Source organism: Plectropomus leopardus, chromosome 17 (assembly GCF_026936395.1).
Source record: "Plectropomus leopardus strain MGB_pleo_1.0 chromosome 17, ASM2693639v1, whole genome shotgun sequence".
NCBI classification, from domain to species: Eukaryota; Metazoa; Chordata; class Actinopteri; order Perciformes; family Serranidae; genus Plectropomus; species Plectropomus leopardus.
The window spans coordinates 30,010,877-30,034,960 of record NC_142192.1 but is presented as its reverse complement, the minus strand read 5'-3'; the positions used below and the strand labels follow the sequence as shown (position 1 = coordinate 30,034,960).

The following is a 24,084-nucleotide window of genomic DNA, read 5'->3' as shown; positions in this document are numbered from 1 at the left end:
AAAATGGCGTTTGGGTCGTACGATAGCGGCCGCGGGGAAGAGGTAGGGGTGGTTGCAGCATTTCTTGAGGTCCATGACGACGTTGAGCAGAGAAACCTGGTTTCCTCCTCCTTTGGTGTTCAGAGCCTCAAAGTTTTTCGTCAGGATGAATTTGTAGTACTTCCTGCAAACAGAAAATATACACTTTTTACCTTTTCTTTTTTAACCCGCTGTTATGTTGCGGATCAAAATGACCTCGTTTCAAAGTTTAAAAATACAGGAAAAGTATTTTTAATATGTTCTCTTCATGTTCAGTTTTCTTGGTTGTAAAAATTGTAAACATTGTTAAAAAATGGAACATATTTTTAAGATGTAAATTTAAATTTGACACCTCACAGAAGTTATTTCAAAAATGTTGAAAAAAATAAAATAAAATAATGTGTTGACACAAATGTGGTGAATTTCTATCTTTTAATAATAATAATAATAAAATTATAAAGACTTTCAAAATTATCTATGTTGTTATTTACATGGAAAACGAGTGAATTCTCATCAGTAAACCATGATCTCTAGTAAATGTATTTAAAAAATTAAATAAAATTGATATTAATTGAGATAATTTTTTATGGACAAACTACAGACTACTTTCAGACGAATCAGTTTAATCCAGGAACATTATTTCTGTTCCTTAAGTTTGAACATAACAGGAGAATTAAAAGTTCTCCCTCAGTACAAACTCTGATCTTTTTAAATTAACAGCAGCATCATCGCTCGCTCCTGACTCACTTTTGCATTGGGCTGAGCTCCACTCGGACGATGAGCTCCGTCTTGGAGGGCATGTGTTTGAAGACGTCGGCCTTCAGCCTCCTGAGCATGTGCGGACCCAGCATGTCGTGCAGCTTCTTTATCTGGTCTTCCTTTGCGATGTCGGCAAACTCCTCCAAGAAGACCTCCAGTTTACTGCAAAGACGAAAGCAGACAGATGAGATCTTCCGGCTCAACTTCACTGTCAAACTGCAGATAGCAGCTACAAATGGAAGCTGCTGTGAATGTTTTTGTTTTGTTTAATTTGCCAAACCTCTGCACACTTATTTAATTTAACACTTTATTAAAGCCCTAAAAGCAGCTTTAAATTAGTATTTGTTGACAACTAACAACAGACGAATCTTAGAGGTTATGAGGAGTAAAAAAGCAGAAGAAAACACTTTTCTGCAACACAAAATTGGGCTAATTTTTGTAGACTTCTTCTAATATTTGCTTGTTTTCTTCGAATTACAGCACATTTTTGACCTCCCAGGTTTCTAAAAGCATCCTAATAAAACAATTTGAGAGGGAACTGGCATGTGCAAACTATGAGGAGGAATGACACGAAAGATAATCCTTTATTAGCCGCACAGCAGGGATATCTGCAGCATTAAAGCAGCGGAGGGATAAGTGCAAAAACAAGAAGCATTGCAAGATAAAAGCAAAATATAATAAATAGACACACATAATGTAAACTGTCCGTATACTCATACCCGAAATCTTTAACGCAGGCAAAAAAAGTTCAGTGCAACTTTGATGCAGAGGACTTCACCTGCAGTGTCAAAGTTATTCATTAACATTAATTGTTATTTAAAGAGTCAGTGCCAGAATTAATAACAGACACTAGGCTCTCCCTAAAAAAACAAAAAAAAAACCATCAAGAAATCAATGCCACCATGACAGGTTAGTTTTAAACCACCCAAAAAAATTATTATTAGTTTAAGTATACACTAAATTTAGAATATTTTCAAAGCTTACTGTCAGAAAGCTCTTTCCCACAGGAAACTGAAACCGTTAGCTTGAAGCAAACAGACTTCATCGACGTGAACAGTAATTTTACTTTGAAAAACAAGTTAGCTGCTGGTCTACTGCTGCATCAGTTGGTTAATGTGTAACATAAAGTGCTGAAAATATTCCAAATATTTAATTGACTTTTTTAGGCAAAACCAGAAATCAATCTACTCTGACGGCCACATTGTTTGACCCAAATTTATAATTTTACATTTTCAGTGACCAGAAAAAAAGGCAAACATACAGAGCTCAGTGCAGAATAAATGCTCAGCACCCTTAACGTGATGCTATAACACCTCTAGCGCTGCTGCATCATGCCCGAAGGAGCCAGTTCCTTCATCAGATGTGAAAAAAGTATTTCCATTGCAGTTTTGCGAAAAAAAATGGCCTTTTCGAATCGCCTGAAATACCACCTCATGCAATTGTAAAAATGTATTTGCGATAAATGGGAGTTTAAATGGGAGTTTTTTCTGGCATGTTTCCATTAGGCATATTTTATATTCACCACTTGAGGGTTAATGGAAACCTGCCTACTGTAATGCTACGTAACGTGGATCCTCTAAACACACAACAGATTTCTATGACTTTTCCAGTCCTGGAAATCGTGATTCTGAAATTCCATGACTTTTTCATTTTTTTTCCTTTTCTTCATGAAGAAAAGAAAAAATGTGAAGACAGCAGTTGCTGGCATCCCCTGCAGTTGACTTATCGATATTACAATATAGCAGTAAGCATAACAGCGCCATGAAGAAAAGCTTCTAAAAGTCTAACATGTTCTTCAGATTTTAAAACAGAGCGCGGCGCCTACCTGAACCTCTCAGGTGTGAGGAAGTTGAGCAGGTGGAAAAGCTCCTCCAGGTTGTTCTGCAGAGGAGTTCCAGTCAGCAGCAGTTTGTGCTGCAGAGGGTAGTTGTTCAACACCCGGAAAAACTACAGCAGGAAAAACAAACAAAACAACATGTTTACGACAGTTAAACTTCAGTCACAGCTGCACGTTTCCAATTCAGACAAGTTTATAAACGTTTTATTCCAACTGTTCACAAGAATTAACTGTAGGAAAACAGACTGTAGATCTTCTCAATCAAACATATCTATAGTTTTACTATTGAGAGAGTTAAGATAAAGGACTTTTTATTACATTTTCAATGTTTTGCAGAAAAATATACACGCAACAGAGCAAAAAACCCTAGAAAAACAAACTAACAAACAAAAAAACCCTATTTAAATGAGTAAAACTTCCAGCAACACCTTGTATCTGTGCAGCGTTAATGACGTCTTTATTCTTTATACTGTTGATTTAGTTAATGAAATGATCTTGTGTGTATCCGTACCTTAGACTGGTTGTTTTTCAGTCTGTGGGCTTCATCCACAACCAGACAGGCCCAGTCTATGGAGCCCAGGATCGCCATGTCGATGGTGATCAGCTCGTAGGACGTCAGCAGGACGTGGAACTTGATCGACGAGTCTTTCTGTTGGAGGACAACAACAAAAAGAGACGTTAAAACTCATTTATGTTGATTAAACTCATTAGTTTCAGGAGTTTTCTGATGACTGATGTCTCGTCTCACCTTCATCCTGGAGGCCTTCTTCCCTCCTCGGATGGCGTTGTCCTCGAAGGAGAACTCGTTCTCTCGGATGACGGCTCTGCTGTCTTTGTCTCCGACGTAGGTCACCACGTACATGTCGGGCGCCCACATCTCAAACTCTCTCTCCCAGTTGATGATGGTGGAGAGCGGAGCGCTCACCAGGAACGGACCCTTAGAATGACCCTGGAGGAGGAGAGGAGGTCAGTTTTGACACGTCCTAAAGACACGCAGTCATGTGTTTGTCCAGTGAACAAAAGTTATGCATTTAACAAAGAGACCCGTTCACAATGTGTCAAAATCCAAGCAGACCTTTAAGAGACCAGCATCATGATCCCAGGAGGCCTTGAATTTGTTCAAATACTACATCATACTACACCATTATAAAAAAATAACAACCAATGCTGTTTTTTGTTTCAATCTAATGTGAAACAAGGTTATTACATTGAACTTTAACTATTTTGGTCTATTTTCAGATTAAAAACTATAGTCAAAGACTCTAATACTGTATCATGAATTCAGTTTTTTCTTAATTCTGCAACATCTCGCTTAGTTATGACGCTGACCGCATTAAAGAAATGAATATAAACCAAAACATTTGGTTGTGAGAGAGATAACCTTATAAAAACAAATCATCAAATGAAGTTTAAAACATACAAGATCTCCTGCTGCTCCGGCAGGAAGTGTCTTCTGGCCTCCCGCCTGTAGGTGTCAGCAGCCGCTCACACCATCAGTGTGTGAATGTTTACAGTTTGAGATCTAACTTAATGTCGTCGGATTTCACCTGGCTTATACAAAATGGCTGGATGGCTCCCGGCCAATAGGGCGACAGCTAACTACAGACGGCTTCACACATCACTGCGGAGCCAAAACGGCATTAAAAAGGGTCCGAATTATTATTTTAAACTAAATATGAGATGAATTTAATAAAAAAACATAAGGTTAAAGTCAAAAGTCACTTAAACTTGATGTGCAGTATTAAAAACATTTTAATAAACAGTTTGTGTAATCAGTCAGCACAAATGTTTTATAATATCTCTTAGCCACCCACCTCTTTATAGAGCGAGTAGAGGAAGACGGCGGTCTGGACCGTCTTTCCCAAACCCATCTCGTCGGCCAGGATGGTGTCGGTGCCCTGAGCCCAGGAGAACCGCAGCCAGTTGAGTCCCTCCAGCTGGTAGGGGTGCAGCGTCCCCCCCGTGCTGTCCAGGTACTCCGGCTGACGGTCGAACTTTATCGTCGGCTGAACAGAAAAGAGATCAAATGTTATAATGTGAATTACTGATTTTAAAATCTAACTTTTAATATACATGTTACAAAAACTGTAGCCAGGTATTGTAGCTCTTACAAAAAAATTCACACTAAAACCAAGTTTATCTCAACTCAAAGACGAAATAAACTAACCGGTGCTACTGATACTTCTATTATTTTCTCTGAACACTTTTGAAGAGATAACACATATCATATTTTCTCACATATTTTGTGTCTTTAATCAATACAGACTGTACATTGAGAAGTCGAAAAGCCTCGTGCAGCCTTGTTTATTTACTCACAACGGTGAACAAACTCATAAAGGTTATACAGAAAAGATGATCTGTTTACATTCTGATAACTACATAGCAGCATCACTCATAAATGATTAGTTAATATTTGATTATTTGTATTTGTTATATACACAAAAATATAAGTTAACATTAAATTACTGTGAACTTACATCGACAACGGGGTTCTCTGGAGGTCTGTCGGGCCGCTTGACTCTTCCTTTCACCTTGATCTTCTTCCCGGGTTTCCCCTCGTCTCCCATCATCAGCTCTCTGAAACAAACGCTCACGGTTAGTAACACAGAACATGCTGGTTGAGAGTAAATATCAGCTGTGTGAAGACAATGTCCCGTGTCTGTGTCTCACCTGTGGTTCCAGTATTGCACCTTGTACGCGTCAAACTCAGGTACGTCCATGTCGTCCGCCTCCCAGGTGGCCTGGTCGTACGGCAGCTCTCTCCACTTGATCAGATAGTGGATGTTGTTCTTCCTGTCCACACTGAAAACACAGCACAGACAGTTTGATTTTCTTTCCTAATCATGGGCAAGAGGCAATGATCAATTTGGCAAGAAATGTCCCACTAATTGCAAGAAATTAGTAAAAGGTGAAAAGATAAAATTAGTTTTAAAAAGGGAAGATTATTTAAAAAAATATCAAAAAAGGGAAAATGTTCAGAAAACTATATTTACAATAACAAAATTCTAAAGAAATATATAATAACATGTATAGAATAAACACATTAAAAAAATTGAAGAAAAAAAAACATTTTAGGCCATTTTCTTGTTTTTTTAGTTAGTTTTGTTTTTTTGTTTTAGCTTATTTTGTGGTAATTTTCTTGTAACTTTTTAACAAACTTTTTGTTACTTTTTTGGGCCTTTTTTTGTGAAGCTGCTCATTGCCTTCTTCTTATGTCCCCCTACGTCTCCAGATTTGTTCAGGTTTCAAAGGGTTAAAATAAAGTAATATTTTCTTCTAATGAGTAAAGTCATAGCATCGAAGCTAATCTGTAAAGCTTGTGCATGTGTGTGTGTGTGTGTGTGTGTGTGTGTGTGTGTGTGTGTGTGTGTGCGTGCACGGGCGTGCGCTGACCTGTGGTTGAGGATGCGGTGGATCATCAGCCACTCCATCTTGATTCCAAAGCGGAGGTATTTCTCCTCCAGCTGTGCGTACATGGGGTCTTTGTTCTTCCTCTTCACGCTTTTGTCCTCCTCGCCCTCGCCGAAGTCGATGGGCGGCGGATCGTCCATGTCGTTCTTCCTCTGGTAGTTCCTGAACATCACCTGACAATGAAGCTCGAGCTGGAGAGAAGAAAAAGTTTTTAGTCGTGCATTCGAAACAAAGTCCTGTTTTTCATGTGTGTGTGTTTTTCACACACCTGGAGCTCTGTGACCCAGGAGCAGTGCCAGTATGACATGTTGGACCACTTGGCGAAGAATTCCCTCTCCGGCCGCCCTGCCAGCGGGGCGGGATCGGGCGCATCGGCAGGAAGGTCTGGAGGACGGGGAACTGGTGTGGGTGGAGGGGCCTCGCCCCATCGCCATGTGAGGATCTTCTGGACCTTCCCCTTCATGGATGGACACTGACGGAAAAGAAAAAGAAGAAATATTAATATCACAGTTTTCACCATTTTCCTTCTATCTCACTCTATATACAATTATATTATATATACATAATATATATTCTGAAAATACTCCCTAGAATTTCATTAATAATTTTGTTATTTATTCATTCAGGAAATAAAAAAAAAGTCATTTTATTGTGTCTGTCTGACTAAAACTGGACTTAAAATACATATACACAAAAGCTGATGGAAGCAAGCAGCTCAGCAGTTCAGAGGAGTAAAATTACTGTTTTTCTCAGTGGGGTCTGGTGTTTTTGATATAACAGCTTCAAATCCCCGTCTGTAAGGGCTCTCTAATGTCAAGGTAAAGCAGTGATAATACTCTAAATAAAGCATAAAATGATAATTTGTTTTTGTGCAGCTTAAAAATTGACTTTAGCTGTTGTGATTGAAGATGTGATGCTTGCAGTTAAATCTGCTTCATGTTTCCCTGGTTACACAGAGAGTCTCTTAATGCACCTCTGCTTTGGTTTCTTGACCTTTTTTTGTAATAAAAACATTTTTTTTTTTTAACTACTGATCAAACTGCGCTGACCTCAACAAGCACAGAAAAAAACCTCCTGGATCCATAAAATACTTTTTCCAATCAGGCAGCTTGGGCAGAAAGAGCACAAACATCCACTGGATCAATGAGCAAACTTTCCTGCGAGTCAGCTGTCACTGCTCTGACGGGTCAAACGTCACATCAATCAGCCCTGATGACCCTGACTGACTGCCGGAGACTCACCGTGCAGCGGGGGCAGATCCACTCTCCGTTGGGGATCTCTGGGAGCGGCGGGTTCAGGCAGTGGATGTGGTACGACGACGGGCACGAGTCGCAGCAGAGCAGCTCTCCTCCGTCTTTACACACTCTGCAGAACTCCATGTGGTGGTCGTCCTCCTCCATCTCTCCAGCGTCGCCGTTGTCCTCCTCGCCTTCTGAAGCCTCCTCTCTGGCCTCCCACTGGATGCCCTCCTTCTCCTGGAGTCAAAGGAAAAAAATCAGGTGTGATGATTTGAAGGTTTAGATCCATGTTTAATGTGTTAAAAAAAGAAGTATAAGTTGTTTTAATATCGTTACATTGAGACTGCAGAAACCCTCTTCAGTCATTATTAAAATCTCTTTTCAGATGTTTCTTACATTGAGTTTATTCCAGTTTTGGGACTTTACAGAAACTGTATGTAAAAAAAGGCAACCACATTTAAAAACAGCAAAACTTTATTGAAACTCACACAAGTTGTGCCTTATAATCCAAGTCAGAACTTCACAAACAGAAATCCCTTTCTGACGAATTAAGAAAGAAAAAAACAAAACCAAACAAAAAACACAACCTGACACTAAACAGAAAGACATTTACTGCTGAGTCACGGACACGGCTCTGGTCTTCTGCCAATGGGCGAGGAGTTGGGAAAGGATAGGATCACCTATGTTTTTAACATACCTTTAAAAACAAGCTTCTGTGTGCTAATGTTGGGGTTCATTTTCATTATTGTGTGACTTTGGGAAGTTCTTGCTAACCCTTTAAAAAGCACCAAAGTCACACAACAACACAAAAAAACAGATTGAGGCAGTGGTACACCAATAACTGCTGACATTCACTTAAACAATAAAAACACAATAATAAATGTAATAAATATAGAGCTATCATGCTTTGAAAATAAGTAAATAAGTTTCACTTTCAGTTCAGTTCTCCATCAGAAAGAGCTGTATATTTGGGAAGTGCTGAGTATACCACTGGAGTTTGTCAACTTATGTTTTTATATAGTTGTGCTGCGGTTTTGTCAGATCAAATGGGATTCCCTGTGATTTGAATTAATTGAGAATATTTTCTGTTTCTGGGTTCTGCATCGACTGTTGAGACGTGTGAGAAAAACGCAATCTGCACAAATTCAAAGTAACATGGGGTGAGAAATTGAAATAAAAATGGTCATTTGTGGGTTGAAGTATTCCTAAATAACAATAAAGTGCAAAAAAGTGGTTTGCACTGCAGTCAAAATTTGAGACGTCTCTTTTTTGGCACGAGGTGCAACTGTTTCGGGAGAAAATGTTTATTAATTCCTTGAAACAGCTCGGATTTCGAGTGTAGGTCATGTGTTTGAAATCTGAGTGTATGAGCTCGTTGCTTACACAGTGCGGACAGCTCCAGGTGCCCTCGGGGGCTTTCTCCATGTCTGGGTCCAGGCAGACCATGTGGTACGCTCTGGGACACGTGTCACACAGGATGATCTCTCCACCCTGCTGGCAGACCTCACAGTAGTCCTGGTGGTCTGTCTCATAGCCGTCACCGTCTTCCACTTCTGATTAAAGAGGAAACACATTTTTAAAACACCTTCAAACATCTCACATTTAACCGAGACGCGGGGTGTGATATGTGCTGTGATCCAGACTCGGCATTTATGACACTGTGCCGTGTTGTTTATGTTGTTTGTGAGAGGGAAAACCCACACCATGAGTCATTTTTTCCCCTTCGACAACACATTTCTACACCAACACCAACAGACTGAGATTGAAGGGTGTAATGGCGAAAATATAAACATTCATTTTGGCGAGAAAAATGGATGTTTAATGCTCATTCCTTAATATTTGGTTAACACTTTTAAATGCAGGGCTAAACAAAGCTAAAACTCACAATAAAGAGTTTTATATTTTATCGGAAAAATCGTAGCATTTCCAAAAAGAAACACACTCAAAGAATACGTTTTTCTTTTCAAAATATCAGAATTCAAAGGCTGACTGTTTGCGCAACCTTTCACCTAAAGTCCTCACAAACAAAACACTTCAACTGCCGACAGAAGGATTCCCACACGGCGTCTCCGTGAGGACACGCTGACCTCTTTCAGTTACATATCTGAATCCATCTGTGACGTCGTCGGAGCGACTACAGAGGATGTGTCAGTAGGCGACAACCCAGATCAAGATGTTGTCCTTCTAAATATACTCCAACTCAGCTGACTCACTCATGGTGACTAACGTGTGTGTGTGTGTGTGTGTGTGTGTGTGTGTGTGTGTGTGTGTGTGTGTGTGTGTGTGTGTGTGTATGTGTGTACACACACCTCCTCCTGTTGTGCATTCCTCAGACTTTTAACGCTTCGCCCTGCATGGTCATTACTGTTCGCCACTGTGTGTTTAACTCTCAATCTGCAGCCGCGCACACCTCAACAGGTAGAGCTCTGACTCATCAGGTAAAGCACGAAACAACCAGAGAATTAGGTTCAACTCCCTCAGGTTACGCAGAACCTGCTGTGTAAACTTAACAGTAAGAAGAGGAAGACAAAATAAAGAAACCAAAGAAGAGGGGGAAAAAAGATGGTTTTCCCATGTTTTTGTATTAAACGCCATTGTTATTATTTAGTAAGCAATGCTGATTGGTATGTTTAGTTTCATCCACATTTTTACCAATAAATGTTTTCGGCACATCTAGAGAATACATCCTCTGAAACAACCATCAATTCTACCTTTCCAGCCGCAGATTTTGGAAGGCATGTTTTTATTAAAAAATTTGGGCCCAATTTCAAAACTATACATAAGTCTTCAATCTCTTAACAAAGAAAATACATCTAATGTAAAATCAAGATGGGAAACTGAAGGCAACACCATAATTGCCCAGGAGAACTGGAAGGAAATTTTTAAACAACAATGGAAAACAACAAATTCTCCGCTCTGGAGAGAATATGCATGGAAAAATGTCATTCGCTATTTCTATACTCCATATCAAAAGAGAACTTTTTCCAATCAGACAGAATGTTGGAGATGTTGTGGAAGCGAAGAGGCGAATCACTATCATATATTCTGGTGTTGCCCTGCTGTGACCCCATTTTGGTTACAGGTACATCAAACTCTAGAGACTGTGTTTTCAACAAAAATAACTTTCTGTTTCAGTTTGTTGTATTTGGTGGATCTACAGGATCTGGATTGGAGGAACAAAGATAAATATCTATTGAGAATATTACTGGTGGCTTGTAAGAAATCAATAACGAAGAAATGGCTGAAGAGGGAGGCACCTAGTGTAGATGAATGGATTGATACAGTGTACAGCATCTTTGTAATGGAAAGAATCACTTTTAATTTAAGAACACAAAAAGAGGCATTTATTGATAATTGGCAAAAATGGTGTGCATTTGTCTCTACCATAAGACCAGATTTCAAGTAATTTCAATCTGTACTATCAGAATACTTATAAGTACTCATTACTTTATTTTTATTTCTTTTTTCTTGATTTCTCAACTGGAGGTATTTACCAGTCCCCCTATGTACGCTTATACTTTTTCCCTGATACTTCTATACTCATTTATAGGTCTTCATGTTGATTGTTTGACTGTTTGTCTGTTTACATGTAAAATTAAAAACCAATAAAAAGTAAATGACAAAAAAAAAAAAAATTTGGGCCCTTTTTTTTCCTTAAAGATTTGGGGGATTTTTCCCCCTCTTAATTCTTTCAAAAATGTTGGCCTTTTTTATTGATGAAAATTTTGGTCCATATTCTTTTCTTTAAAAAAATGTTGGCGTTTTTTTAATCTTCAAAATATCAGAGTTGCCCTTGAAGAGCAGAAGCTGAACTTCAGCCCCGTCTCATTCACCTTGAGCTTGCACACATACCTTTCTTCTTCTTGGGTTTGCTCTTGGACGGCTTCTTTTTGCTGCGGCTGCTGCGGCTGTTGGATCCCTCTGAGACGGAGACGCTGTTCATGCTGCCGTCCTCGAAATCGCTGTCCACATCGGGCTCATCCTCCTCGCTCTGTGCACGGCAAAGACAAACTTCTTGTCAAAAAAAGTTTGTGACACACATCTTAACTGTATGTGTTTGCAAAAGGCAGAGAGGAGACTGAGAGGGATCGTACCGATGAGCGTTTCCGCTTGCTGTTGAAGCCTCCCAGTTTGATTTTGAGAGGAGCTACTTTCTTGGTCTTGGCATTGTTCTTCTTTTCTTGTGGTTTGGGTGTCGGTTTAGACTTTTTGCGGGCGTTGGGACCTGTCGACACACAAAAAAAAGGCAGAGGTCAGCCACTCAAAGAGCCGGGAAGTATGAAAATAAAGAACAGTCAGAGATTGGGTTAGTTTATTTGATCCCTTCTCCCCACGTTACCTTTGCCTTCCTTCGTCTTGGCCTTGCGTAGCGGCGGCGCAGCGGGCTGCTGAGTCTCTGCTGGGGCCGGCGTTGCTGCAGCAGCCGGGGCGACCTCGGCCACCATGTTGTCGACCGCAGCCGGTACGTTGGCGGTGGCCAGCGCTGCGTTGGCAGCAGCAGCTCCTCTCAGAGGGTTGTTAGTGCTGAACTCGCGCCACTTGGCGCCCAGTACCATCATCATCTTGGAAACGGCGATCTTGGGGTTCTTGGCTGCGATGAGGGGCCTGGAGGGGAAGGAGGTGCAAAATTAAAATGTGGTCTGATTCATCTTCAAACATGATTGCAGGGAATCTTCAACAGAATCGGCTGATGCAAGTGTGATTTTAGCTCAATTTTAAAACCAAAACCCATCATAAGAGTATGAAAAACAATAATTAGTGTGAAATTTCCTCACCTCAGAAACAATATCAAAGAGCACAACATAAGGCAATCCTCATATTTCTCAAGACACGTAAACAGTTCTCTGGTTTCAATCAGCCAGTGGTTTTGTTAAACATTGTGGATTTCTGAGAGTATCTACCTGACGAATTGGCTGAAAGCCTTGTAGTTGGTCAGAGAGCGGTAGTCTTCCTCAGTGAAGACGTGATCGATGTCCTCCATGCCCCAGTCGTCGAGCAGCTGGGATGACGACTTTGGTTCCTGCACGAAACAACCAACAACATAAAGACTCGTTAATATCAGCAGGACACATAAAAATGGAAATGTAAAGATTATAAAAATAAACAAACTAAAAGTGCACAAAGCAGCTTAAAAAAAGATGAGAGCTTGTTAAATTTACATTCGGCATTTCTGGGTGCCCTTACTGATTAAATAAGCAGGTAAATAGATGTAATCCTGAAATTCTAATGCAACACCTTGAAAAATATTGCTAATCGTAACTTTTTTCCATATCACAGAGAAAACTGACAACAGAATTTCTATGGTAAACATAACAAAAACACATTAATAGACATCAGTTAAGAATGACGACAATTTTGAAATATTTTCTGTGACACAAAATATGACTTATTTGGTGCGGTTAATATGAGAGGCGTTCTGTAAATAATCTACATGTATTAAAAAAGATGTTACCAATTATTCTGAAATTTTCTGTGCAACATCAGAAAAAGCGTCCTAAAATGCTACTTAAATGTCCTGGCATTTTAAGACTTTTGAGAGGTGGATTTAAGACCTTATTTTTATATTATTTAATTGAGTGACTTGTAAGAATTTAAGGCTCTGCTGGAAGCCTGTTAAAAAAAAGCAACCATTTTTCACAATTTTCACTTGCTTTTGCAACTTTACTGGAAAAAGAACCCAACAAATTAACACCTCGAACATAGCAACATGCAGCACTAGTTTTTTCCCAGAAAAGCTGCCGTGAAATCAGCAATTTTAGGCCACAACTATCCTAAAAAAAAGCCATGAAATCCTTGAGCAACTGACAAAAGTGTGACATAATCCAAGGGGTAAAGCAAGAACATAAGACCCTTGGGTCAATACACCTAAGACTTATTAAAATGTAGATATAACAAAGATTCATATAAACCTTTTACACACCAGCTGTAAGACACAGTCAGCAGTAAACTAGGACACCAACAGCACATCCCAACCGAAATCACAACCACTTTAACTCAGTAAGTGAGGAGTTATCAATACTAATCTGATCAATTGATTACGTGACCAGAGAGGAGAACCTGATTTAACAGAACTAACATGTGCAAAGCTGTTCTACCCACAATTCAGTATGTGCTTGAGAGACATCATGTCTGGTGCAGAGTGTATATCTGAGCATTTATTATCCACAACAAACAAACTTTACGTCAGAAGCTCCTGATGGATGATTACAGCATCGGCTGATCACGCACCGACTGGCTGACGAACACGTGGGACCAGCTGTGGCTTTTCTGTGCGGATCCGGGGCATTAAAACTAAACTGCACCGTTTCCATGCAGAGTTTTTAAAAAGCGCTGCGGTGTCCTTGTGCATCACAAAAGACAGACCTTCTGCCTCTTACAAAAACACTTTTGTTCCCTGGCCGAGTGACAGAGCAGCCATTATTTTACCTCACAGCAGATGAAATTATTATGACACAAATGCTGACGTCATCTGTGGCGTGAAAGTCTTTTCACAGAAATTAATTCTGATTTTTTAAATTTATTTAATTATTCTTTTTTTTATTATTTCTAATTATTTATTGACTCTACCAGGCAACATTTGCATGATTGTGAGTTTTAGGTGGGCTGTGAAGAGGGTCTGAAACTAGTGACGTTAGTTAGTGAAGTTATAGACATTAGTGATTTAAGTGATTTAAGCCCCCTTTACACTTCCTGTTCAAAGCGGAAAAATCACAACATTATGCCGCCTCTCCATTCTCAGGGTTCAAACACATTTCCATGACGTCAAAACCATACATTGTCTGAAACGACCATCTACACCCCTTATCTGTTCTTTTTCATTACTATATAATAGCTTTTTAAAATATATATTATTTAAAGAAATAATTAATTCAGAACAGGATTTAAACTGAATAATTTAATATTACTTAGTGACTGTTTGTTATTCATGAGAGGGGAGGGGGTGGGGGGGTACAGAAATATGGATACTTTCACTGATTAAAAAAGAGAAATCAAGAGTTTTCAGGCCTACAATGTCCTCTCAACTTTGTCCCTACTGTCCAACTTTCACCTATGACCAAGTCACTTGAGCCGCATCTAACGAGGATTTTCTTCATCAATTCTTATTTTCTTGATCAACATATCAACTGTTTGGTCTATAAAATATCAGAACATAGTAAAAAAGATCATGTTTAAAGCTTTAAACTCAAACTACTGGTCCAAAAATAGTTTAATATTTAATGTCACTAAAGACACAGAAAAGCAGCAAATCTTAACTATTCAGAGGCTGGAAACAAGAAAATGATCGCATTTGCTTGAAAAATGACTTAAATGATTAATCAATTGACAAAACAGATGCAGATTGTTTCAGCTCTGTATAAAGCACAATGATATAACGTCTAAATTGCTGCTATTCTCTAAAAATATTCTGACAAATAAAAAATATTTTTTGCACTATGGAGCTTTATCCGTAAAGTTTAAAGGCCCTGAGCAGGTGACCAGAAATTTCAACCAGTTAGATGTTAACTCCTGCACCCTCCTCCTCCTCCTCCTCCTCCTCCTGCAGCCTTTTACCGAAACCTCCTTCCTATCTCCTAGTTTTTGCAGAACGGATCGAGGGCGGCTCTGACAAAGAATCAAAATGTGTTTATCTAACCAAAAAAGAAAAAAGGGTCAAGAGCGCAGTGCAGTGCGGCGCTAGGCAGGGTTGCCATGGTAACAGCATATATGCCTTACAACACCCGCCCCAGACACACGCACACACACACACACACTCTTAACACACCCCACGCCACCCCTTGCATAAGTGTCATTAACTACAAGGCCCCCTATTGGCCATCGAGCTGCGAGACGACCAGACGCAGCTCTTTGTTTAACCGTCTCTCATATCATGTCTGTGTTTGTCAAAGCAGGACTCCATTACAGGTACACAGTCAAAAGGCATATCGTGGAGTGAAGAAGGAGCTTGTAAAAAAGTTATGATACAAAAAATGAAAGAAATTTGGTTGGTAGGAATTGGGGTAAATCAGAGATGCTTCACATTTAACCTGAAAAGCTGCAGGTATGAGCACTGTTTAGTCACAAAGCACGTTAAAAAAGGAACAAACCAGTGGGTTTTGCATGTGTTTGGCCCATTTACTACAACTAACATATGCTTTAGTTACTGGGTACCAATTACATTTTAGCTGATACCTGGAATTCGGTACTCAAGGATATCTTTTTTAAAATAAACTCATAAACTTTAAAGTACTGCATTTGGTACCCAGCTCCATACATACATCAAAGCTGACTAGTTTTCAATCAGTGCTGCTGTTTTTTAGGAGTTTTAATTCACTTTTTTCAATCTGACATGAAGAAATCTGACTGATTTGACATTTTGCCACCTTATGATTTAAAGGTTCTACCTGCTTTCTTAGCAGTTTTAAAAATACTGAGCCTCAAAGTTTTTTTTCCAATAGCATAAATTATATGAACTGTTTTTCTTTCTAAATAAATACTCCAAAAATGCACATAACTTAAAAAACCGACCTCAGACAATGTTAAGTTGCCAAAGTATAGGAATATATGAATAACTCAATTTTGATAAAAATTTCAGATAGAACTTTACATATCTAAGGTGACGATTGATTGTATAGATGATCAATATGAAATATTTTATATATTGTTTTAGAGTTTTCCTCACCGAGCTGTCGTCATCATCATCGTCCTCGTCTTCCTCGGGCTCTGGCTCTTTCTTCTTGGAGCTGCTCCTCTCTGCGCCGGCGCTGCTCCTCTTCTTTTCTTTGCCGCTGCTGGCTCTCTTCTTCTTTTTGCGTCCCGGAGTGTAGTCGCTGCCCTCGCTGTCAGAGCGCTGGGCAGGGCCGCCATCTTCACCGTCCTCCACCCCACCCACGTCCATGTGCTCCGGGGAGCTGATGGGAAGCTCCTGTAACGAGGGTGGCACAGAGAGAAGTTAGCAAAGTGAGATCATCACGCTCAACCATGCTGATTCACACAAAGTCCAAAAAAGGTAAGTCCGAATGTCAGTTAACTTGTAATCTATAATCAAAACTGAACTTTTAGCATGCCTTTTACTTGATTTACTGTCAGTAAATACCGAGCTGTGTGGTTACATTCTCTAAACCAGTACGTCAGCCTCCTTCACCCATCATCATATGTTTATCAATTCCTCAGCCTGCGCAAAATTAAATTCATAATGAAATCTTTCTTTTTCTCACGTGCCTCCAGGGTGAACGAAGAATCCAAAAAACTGAGAAAATTCTTGATGAATTGAAGTCATAGCCGACCGCATTCAACGAAACTATATCAAACATTTGTATATCACTCTTGCACAACTCATGCAGTACAATCCAAGTCTTATTTATCCAGCTGTATGCTCAGTACTTCCCAAACAGCTGGTCTTTTCAACTGGAAGCCAAACTCCATTGACAAAAACCGTAACTTTACCTCACTGAACATGAGGTTAAATTTTATTTACTACAGCTTTGGTCATTTTGTTTGCTTATTTTACTGTGTGATTTCTGTTTTTTAAAGGGTTTCACCAAAGTCACCCGATAACACAAATAAACTACTGATTGAGACAGAGGTAGAGCAGCTGCTCCCCGGTCTGTATCTTTTGTCGCTGCCTGTTTTGGCCGGGACACACTTGAAAAAGAGATTTTTGAGGTTTTTCTGGTTAAATAAATTAATAAAAATAGATAGATTTGAGGTGTGTGAAAGCAAAAAAAAAACTTTCACAAATGTCAAATGCACAATGACAAAATATGAGCAAAAAACTAAATTTATTTAATATTATTAATATAATATACATTTTCATTTAATGAATTCTATCATATAGAGGAAGTATTTTATGATCTTACCAGAAAATTTGACTTAGTTGGCCGTTTTGCCTTCATGAGATTATCAAAGTCTGCAGACAATCATACTTTTTATTGGGTGTAAAGCTTAACTAATAGTGTCTGGGTGTTGGTCGTTTTCACCCAGTTTCCATTAAACACAACATCAGGAACAAACAGTTCTCATATTCTTTAGTAGTTTGTGTAGTTACTGTAAGCGACAAACACACACTAATCTGCATCCTTACCTCTCTGCGTGACCTCCTCTTGCTGCCCTTGCTCTCTTTGCTCTTCTTGGCTTTCTTCTTCTTCTTCACCTTTGGAGTCTCGTTCTCCGAGATCTCCTCTTCCTCATCGTCTGCAAAAATCAGGTCAGCGGAGACATTTCATGGTTAAAGTTATATACAGATAAGAGCAGCTGAGTGTGTCGGTGAGCATGTGCCGTGTGATAACGTTACTGAACAGAGTGTATCAGCAGACACATCCCGCTGTAAACAAAACACAGGCCGGTAAACTTCGACTGGTTCAGTTCGTTTACTGGCAGGTTAACGACTTCCTGTCGTTGAGCAACTTCTCTCATGTGAACTTCTGTTTTGATCTTTTTTTTAAATCTGCATTATTGTTTTTTGATATGCCTGAATCAGGAGGAGTTCCATTAAAGACCGTCACAGACTGTCATCATTCAATATAAGAGGGATTAAATGAGTTAAATTACGTTGTGGTCACATAAAATCAGGCAGACGGACATCGCTTTCTGGACGTCGTATGAAAAACACAGTCCGACTGAGTGGTGGTACGATAAGATGGAACTTGCATGATGATTCGTTACTATGGTAATGGCCTGTTGTTCACAATGACTGGAAAAAAATGTATTAAATGTAATTTTTTTGCATCTATTATTTGTGTAATTATTTATGTAAAGTCCAGTTGTTGCCCATGAGCTTCATGACATCCTATTTGTTGTTTAAAGTTTGAATATATTAACTTTAAATGGCAATGCCGTTTACCATTGCAGGTATCCTCTGCTGGCCTCACTTAATTTTACCATCCTGCTCTCGTTCACTGAAATGATATCCAATTTGACGTCCGCTGTCTCCCTAATTTCATGTGAAAGCAGCGTCATTAGTATCTGAATGATCACTATCATGATGAGGGATGTACCAAGGTGCACAGTGCTTTTCAAGGTACTTAAAGTACATAGCATACACTAAAATATACAATAAAATACACAATCCATTTAAGTTCATATGACATTAATTACAAATCAAAAGCAGTAAATCTTTTTCTGATTAATGTTATCTGTCCGGCACTGACTCAAACATCCGAATCAGGAATGGTGAGACTGGTTTCAGTCGCAAAATAGTTTTATAATGGAATATAAATGCTGATTTGCACGTAACGTTTACAAAAATATAGATTCCTTATTTTGAATGTTTTGTATTCATCAGATCTGTCTGCACCGGTTTGTGACTTAATTGTGATTTAATGTTCAAATTTAGTTCTCATTTCATACAGTTGTGTTGTTTAATAATGGAATCGGATGCACCATTATTATTTAATTCACAAATAACTTGTTAAAAGTTATATCTATGTATGTATCTTATATTTTGTTTTACAAAGTCAGGAGCCTGATGTTGCCTCACACACACACACAGTGATGCATACAGCTCATTAAAGGTGCAATATGCAACATTCAGAGCATTAATATAGCAGCAAGCCACTATTTGCTATTTAAAGATATTGCGGAGCAATGGCGTCCTGAGCAGAAAATTAAATCACACTCCCTCTGTGGCTGTTGTATTATGAGTTTCTCTGTGGTTTGTTGTGGTAAGCTGGTTCAGTCGCGCATGTGTATCACATTGGCTAGCTCAGTGCCATTGCATTTTAGTTACACGGTGGTTACGTCGGGGTGGTGAAGCTTAGCGCCCACCCCCTAACTCCCCCCCAGTTAACACCATCAGCTCTCTCAGCATTGTTGTAGTTGTTGTTGTTTAGCTCTGTTCATGTAATTAGCACCTTTAGCTGCTGGCAGCACCTAATGTCCAGCTACTGTATAAGGTCTGAAAATGCCATATCTTCTCTTTTTCACTTAACAATGAACTGCTACTTTTTGATTTTCAACACAGGTCAGGGAACAAAGTCTCGACTTGAGCGGCCCTCTTTCCTCCCCTCCAGGCTGCAACCACATTCACTTGGTGTCAAATGACATTTAAGTGGTCCATGATTTGATGGCCAGAATTAAAACCAGCAGGAGCCCTGAGAACCAGAACTAGTAGAGTCTAAGCTAGTGGTTTGGGTTACTACCCCATTTTACAACTCACCCTTAGGAGGATGATTCAAATCAGTTTTGCTTGAGTGGTTAAACTTGTAATTTACAACTGATTAGTCATTATAATTTACCACACCCTCCTGCAGGCCTGATGACAGAGAGGATCCCAGTCCAGCGTTTGGTGCTGCTTCAGTGGCTCCAGAGTGGAGTAGTGTGGCACTCAAAGCCTATTAATGTAATTGACTATGGTAAAAAGTAAATGGCAAGAAGCCATTAAGACGCACCTGGTGAGGAAGGAGCTTTAATGTGATGAGCTTTTCAGGTCATATAAAGGAGACCAAGCTGTGTGTGTGAGTGTGTGTGTGTGTGTGTGTGTATATCTGGAAATTCAAGTGGGGAATAAAGTCATGTTTAAATATTGTTCTGTGATAATCACTGTGGTTACATTTTCTACTTTATATTTTGAGAATCGATTTTTTGTGTAAAAAACAGTGCCCAGTTTCCCCAAAGCATCTTAAATTATCTGAATCCACAGAGTTATAGTTGGTGTAAAATCAGGAAGCTACGCTAATGACAAGACTTTAGGGTGTCACCAAAATAGAGTATTCACAACTCGCTTTGGACTTATCTGCACTATCTCACTTTATGGCAAAAAAACTCAAGTTTTGAAATGGTAGCATATCAGAAAATCAATTAAAAAAGGTGTCAGCTGCACAAAAAGGCACTATTAACAGAGTTATGAAAGAAAAATGCTAAAACAATGCGTAAGCTTAAACTAAGCATAAAGAAACCTTTAAGGCTTACAAGTGATTTGCAATTTGCTTATGAAAAATGAGCTAAAACAATTAAATCGCTAAAGCTGCTGATCAACAGAAAATTAATCAGCAACCATTCTTATATTTATTGACATTTTTTAAAACACAAACACTAATAATTTCAAGATCTTGCTGCTCTACCGTGAAGTTCTGACACTTTTTATTTCATTTTATTATTATAAGGTAATATTTTTGGCTTCATGTGCTGTTAACAGAACCAAAACATCTGAACATGAAACCCGAGAAACTGTGATGGACATTTTTTTAGACAATAAACTGACTAAATGATGAAAGTTAGTTGCAGCACTACTTGTGCCATGAGCTTGTTTCAAACTAAACTTCTGCCTGAGTCCATGTGTATTTCAGTGCTGCTATGTAGCTAAGTTTATTTACTTAAGTATAAATTTGAGGTACTTGTGCTTTACTTCAGTATTTCCGTTTTTTGCTACTTTATACTTCACTACATCAAGAGGGAAATATTGTACTCTTACTGCAATACATTTATTTGACAGCTTTAATTACCATGCAGATGACAGATAATTAATTCAAAATATTAATCAACTGATACATTCTAATGTGTCATCATAGACTGAAAACCCTGACAGTGCGTGATTTAAAATAGCTCCACATTTTCCATCTGCAACATTAAAGTGATGAAAACATTCATGCAACAACCAATATAACCCAATAACAATACATGTGAATTTGGGGGGCAACCTGTATGATGCCTACTTTTATTTTTGGTTAGCATCATTTGACTGACTTTTAATAAGTTGGTGCTTTTTTATGAATGAAGTGCAGTCGATTTTAGCATTTTAAGGCTAACACTACATTTATTTGATACCAATAATTACAATGCAGAAGTCAAATGACTGTAACAAATATATTATCAACTCACATATTCTGATGGGTTCTTATAGATTAAACTACTCAGCAGCATATACAGTAATGAAAATAAGCTTTTGCAGCTGCAACATTACAGTGGTAAACTCTTTAATGTATCACCAATTATGATTGAATAATACATATATATCATTATGGGGCAAATCTGCATAATGAGTACTTTTATTTTCAGTGTTGTTTGGTGCTAATGCAACAATTTTACTTGTAGTTTAAAGATCTGAATACATCCTCCAACAACAATGCATTTGCAGATGACACTAAACGCACATGGCCGTTTGTTTGCATTGACTGAAAAGTAATTCTACCACTGACAATTTTAAATCAAAATTAAATTATGCATCTTTTTCACCACTTGCTTTGGGTTCAGCATGACACTCTACTTTTAACCTCTTACCACTTTTACATTTCAATTATCTTTCTCTACATTGCTGTTAATGCTATATTAATAAAAGTGACTAGGTTTGCCTTTTCAGGGGAACAATCACCTGCATTTACATTTGAAAATAAACAATTTTGTTCATCTTTTGGTGGTTTTCTGTCCCTGTCTGCACCTTGTTATGTTTAAACTGAATTATGCATCTTTCTCTCCATTTGCTTTTGGCTCAGCTTGATGCTTACTTTTTTAATCACTTTCAAATTTCAATTGCCTTTCACTACATTACTATTGCTTGTATCATGTGAGTCGTTCTAGGTTATGTTACTTCACTCCTGCCTTATCTCTATTATTTTTTCTATTTTTGCTGAGCTTTACGCACCATTTGCCTCCTTTAATCATGTAAACCAGCGTTGGGGCAGACTGGAAAGCACTTTGGTTTAGCTGCTGTTGTTATTAAATGTGCTATGTACTATGTAAAAGTAACTAAATTTGCCTGTTAAGTTGAACAATCACGTGCATTTACATCTGAAAATAAGCAATCTTTGCATATCTTTTGGTGGGATTCTGTCCTTGTTTGCACCTTGTTTTGTTCATACAGCATCACTGAACAGATTTATAAAAGTTGGTGATAACTGATGAATGAAACGCAGTTTGTTTTGTTGATTTTAGCACTTGAAGCTAACTTGCAGGACTTCTTGTTCTCAATGGTTCCGCCGTGTACGCAGCGCGTGCTCGTCGGAATTATACAAACTGTAAACAGTGCGATCTTCGACATCAACATCCCTGGTTAAAAGCGGGTGTTTGAAAACGTCAAGGGGTTCAATAAAGTCTCAGATGTGACTATATTATGGTGTATTATTTGTACTTTTTCCTCACACTCAAACCGAAGGCGCCGGCCATGAGGAGGGGAGCTCATCTGAACGTCATCCGGCAGCTTCCAAGCTAACTGGCTGCCTCCATCTTGTCATCGACACGTAAATAATACCGGTAGCAGGCTAAGATTAGGCCCCGGGAACATGCCGGTGAGTCGGCGTGACTTCAATACAACGCAGCTACCAGCCACAACGCTTCTGGCTCTATTTTGACTAAAACTGTTTTTTTAAAGAGAGGCTTTAAACAGCAGCACGGGCGCAGAAAAAATAGCGAGTTAGCTAATTTTGCCGCGAACGTTAGCTACCCGGTAGTTAGCATCTTTGACTAGCTTTGCTAACGAAACATGATTGATATGAACGTCAAAGAAACACACACATGCTAGCCTACAACCAGTTTGAAGCTAACAAATGAGCCTTGTCTTACCGTGCAGTAACCGGTCTTCTGGGGCTCCATAGTCATCTCTGTCATCCTCGCTTCCAGACATAGCGGACAAGCAGAAAACTTTCTATTTAGTTAGCTAACAGTTTAGCTAACTAAATAAAGTTATTTGTTTGTCGGATAATCCAGAGTTGTGACCCAGTCTTTTCTTGAGTCCGTCCCAAGTCGTGTAGTTTTTAGGTGGAGGGCACCCGGCCAGTTTTTTTTTTCGACAAGGGAAATAAGAACAAAAAGAAAACGGAAGTGAATATTTAGCAGCAAAGAGAGCATTCAAAACAGCCGGTGAAAGCGACATAAACACTCGCCGCGTGGACTTTTTCTCGGACAATAAATCCAACTTTATCTGGCTATCAAGTTCACAAAGATTAGCAGTCCATCTCTGCGTTCAGCTGACATGCCATCTTGCCCACAATCGTTAGTTTCCGTGCCATTAGCATGCGTGCTAGCCGAGCTTGACCGGCGGCCAGCTTCAGATTGTGAGAAAAGAAACAAGACGCTTAAATCTTAAAAAAATATCTCCGTGTAACGAGCCGGCGTTTGAGACTGCCTCACCATCTTCACCCTCACTCAAGTACATTTTTTTTGTTACAAACAAACAAAAAAAAACTGGCATACTTACAACTTGATTCCAGAAACTCCCGGGCACAGTTTGTGTACCAATCAATACTTGGAAGCTCTTTATGTTGACAATTTAAATATATTTCCGTGTTTTTTTATTTTTTATTTTTTTGTGTGTGTAAGGCAGCGTGTGCGCACGACGCCGTCTCCTCTTTCTCTCCCTCGCACACTACACACACCCCGCGCGCGCGCACACACACACAAAGAGATCAGGGGGCAGGCATCCCATAATATCCCCCCCCCTTCACACACACACATACACACACTTCACTCACCCCTCCCCCACTCTGCATAGTTACCTTGCAACGTACAGACCATAATAGTCAACTCACCCCCCCCCTCCTCTACAGTCTCTTCCCCATTCCTCCATGCACCCCCTCCCTTAGCAACCACGGTTGCCATGGAGACGCTCACCCCCTCCCACCCCCGTGCAACATCCCATAATAGTAATGAGCGCAGTCACTGACATCCCTCAATAAGCATAACTCCAAAAAGAGAGAGATAGGAGAAAGGAGGGGAGAGGAGAAAAAAAAAAAGGAAAAGCCGTCACATGGCAACTGTGTGTGCCACATGACTGCTTAACTTGAGTGTGCATGTTTGCATGTATGCGCAGGCCAAGTACTGTATATGAGGCACAGCATGTATACACGATGCAAAAAGGATGGCGACCACATTAAAAAAACGCCAACAATAAGCGGGGTTACCCCCGGTGACCCC

At 39.3% G+C, this 24,084-nt stretch overlaps 1 protein-coding gene across 3 annotated transcripts in view; it reads right to left on the bottom strand.

Moving 5' to 3' along the window:
• LOC121958126 (ATP-dependent chromatin remodeler CHD4-like) overlaps positions 1 to 23,576 on the bottom strand; it is a 36,734-nt gene extending 13,158 nt beyond the window's left edge. For 2 of the 3 annotated variants that reach the window (XM_088089893.1, XM_088089894.1), the window contains exons 1-20: positions 23,369 to 23,576; positions 22,735 to 22,897; positions 17,324 to 17,433; positions 15,923 to 16,165; positions 12,165 to 12,283; positions 11,603 to 11,868; positions 11,358 to 11,488; positions 11,116 to 11,254; positions 8,647 to 8,816; positions 7,267 to 7,500; positions 6,294 to 6,497; positions 6,008 to 6,216; positions 5,285 to 5,416; positions 5,092 to 5,191; positions 4,429 to 4,620; positions 3,363 to 3,563; positions 3,126 to 3,263; positions 2,603 to 2,724; positions 766 to 939; positions 22 to 163 (exon numbers count right to left, since the gene is read on the bottom strand). In XM_088089893.1, the coding sequence (XP_087946019.1) occupies positions 22 to 163; positions 766 to 939; positions 2,603 to 2,724; positions 3,126 to 3,263; positions 3,363 to 3,563; positions 4,429 to 4,620; positions 5,092 to 5,191; positions 5,285 to 5,416; positions 6,008 to 6,216; positions 6,294 to 6,497; positions 7,267 to 7,500; positions 8,647 to 8,816; positions 11,116 to 11,254; positions 11,358 to 11,488; positions 11,603 to 11,868; positions 12,165 to 12,283; positions 15,923 to 16,165; positions 17,324 to 17,433; positions 22,735 to 22,795 (3,087 nt within the window). In that variant the 5' untranslated portion in view covers positions 22,796 to 22,897; positions 23,369 to 23,576. The remainder of the gene's footprint in view (positions 1 to 21; positions 164 to 765; positions 940 to 2,602; positions 2,725 to 3,125; positions 3,264 to 3,362; positions 3,564 to 4,428; positions 4,621 to 5,091; positions 5,192 to 5,284; positions 5,417 to 6,007; positions 6,217 to 6,293; positions 6,498 to 7,266; positions 7,501 to 8,646; positions 8,817 to 11,115; positions 11,255 to 11,357; positions 11,489 to 11,602; positions 11,869 to 12,164; positions 12,284 to 15,922; positions 16,166 to 17,323; positions 17,434 to 22,734; positions 22,898 to 23,368) is intronic. The other variant, XM_088089895.1, reaches the window with a different exon arrangement.
• Positions 23,577 to 24,084: the final 508 nt, after the last annotated feature.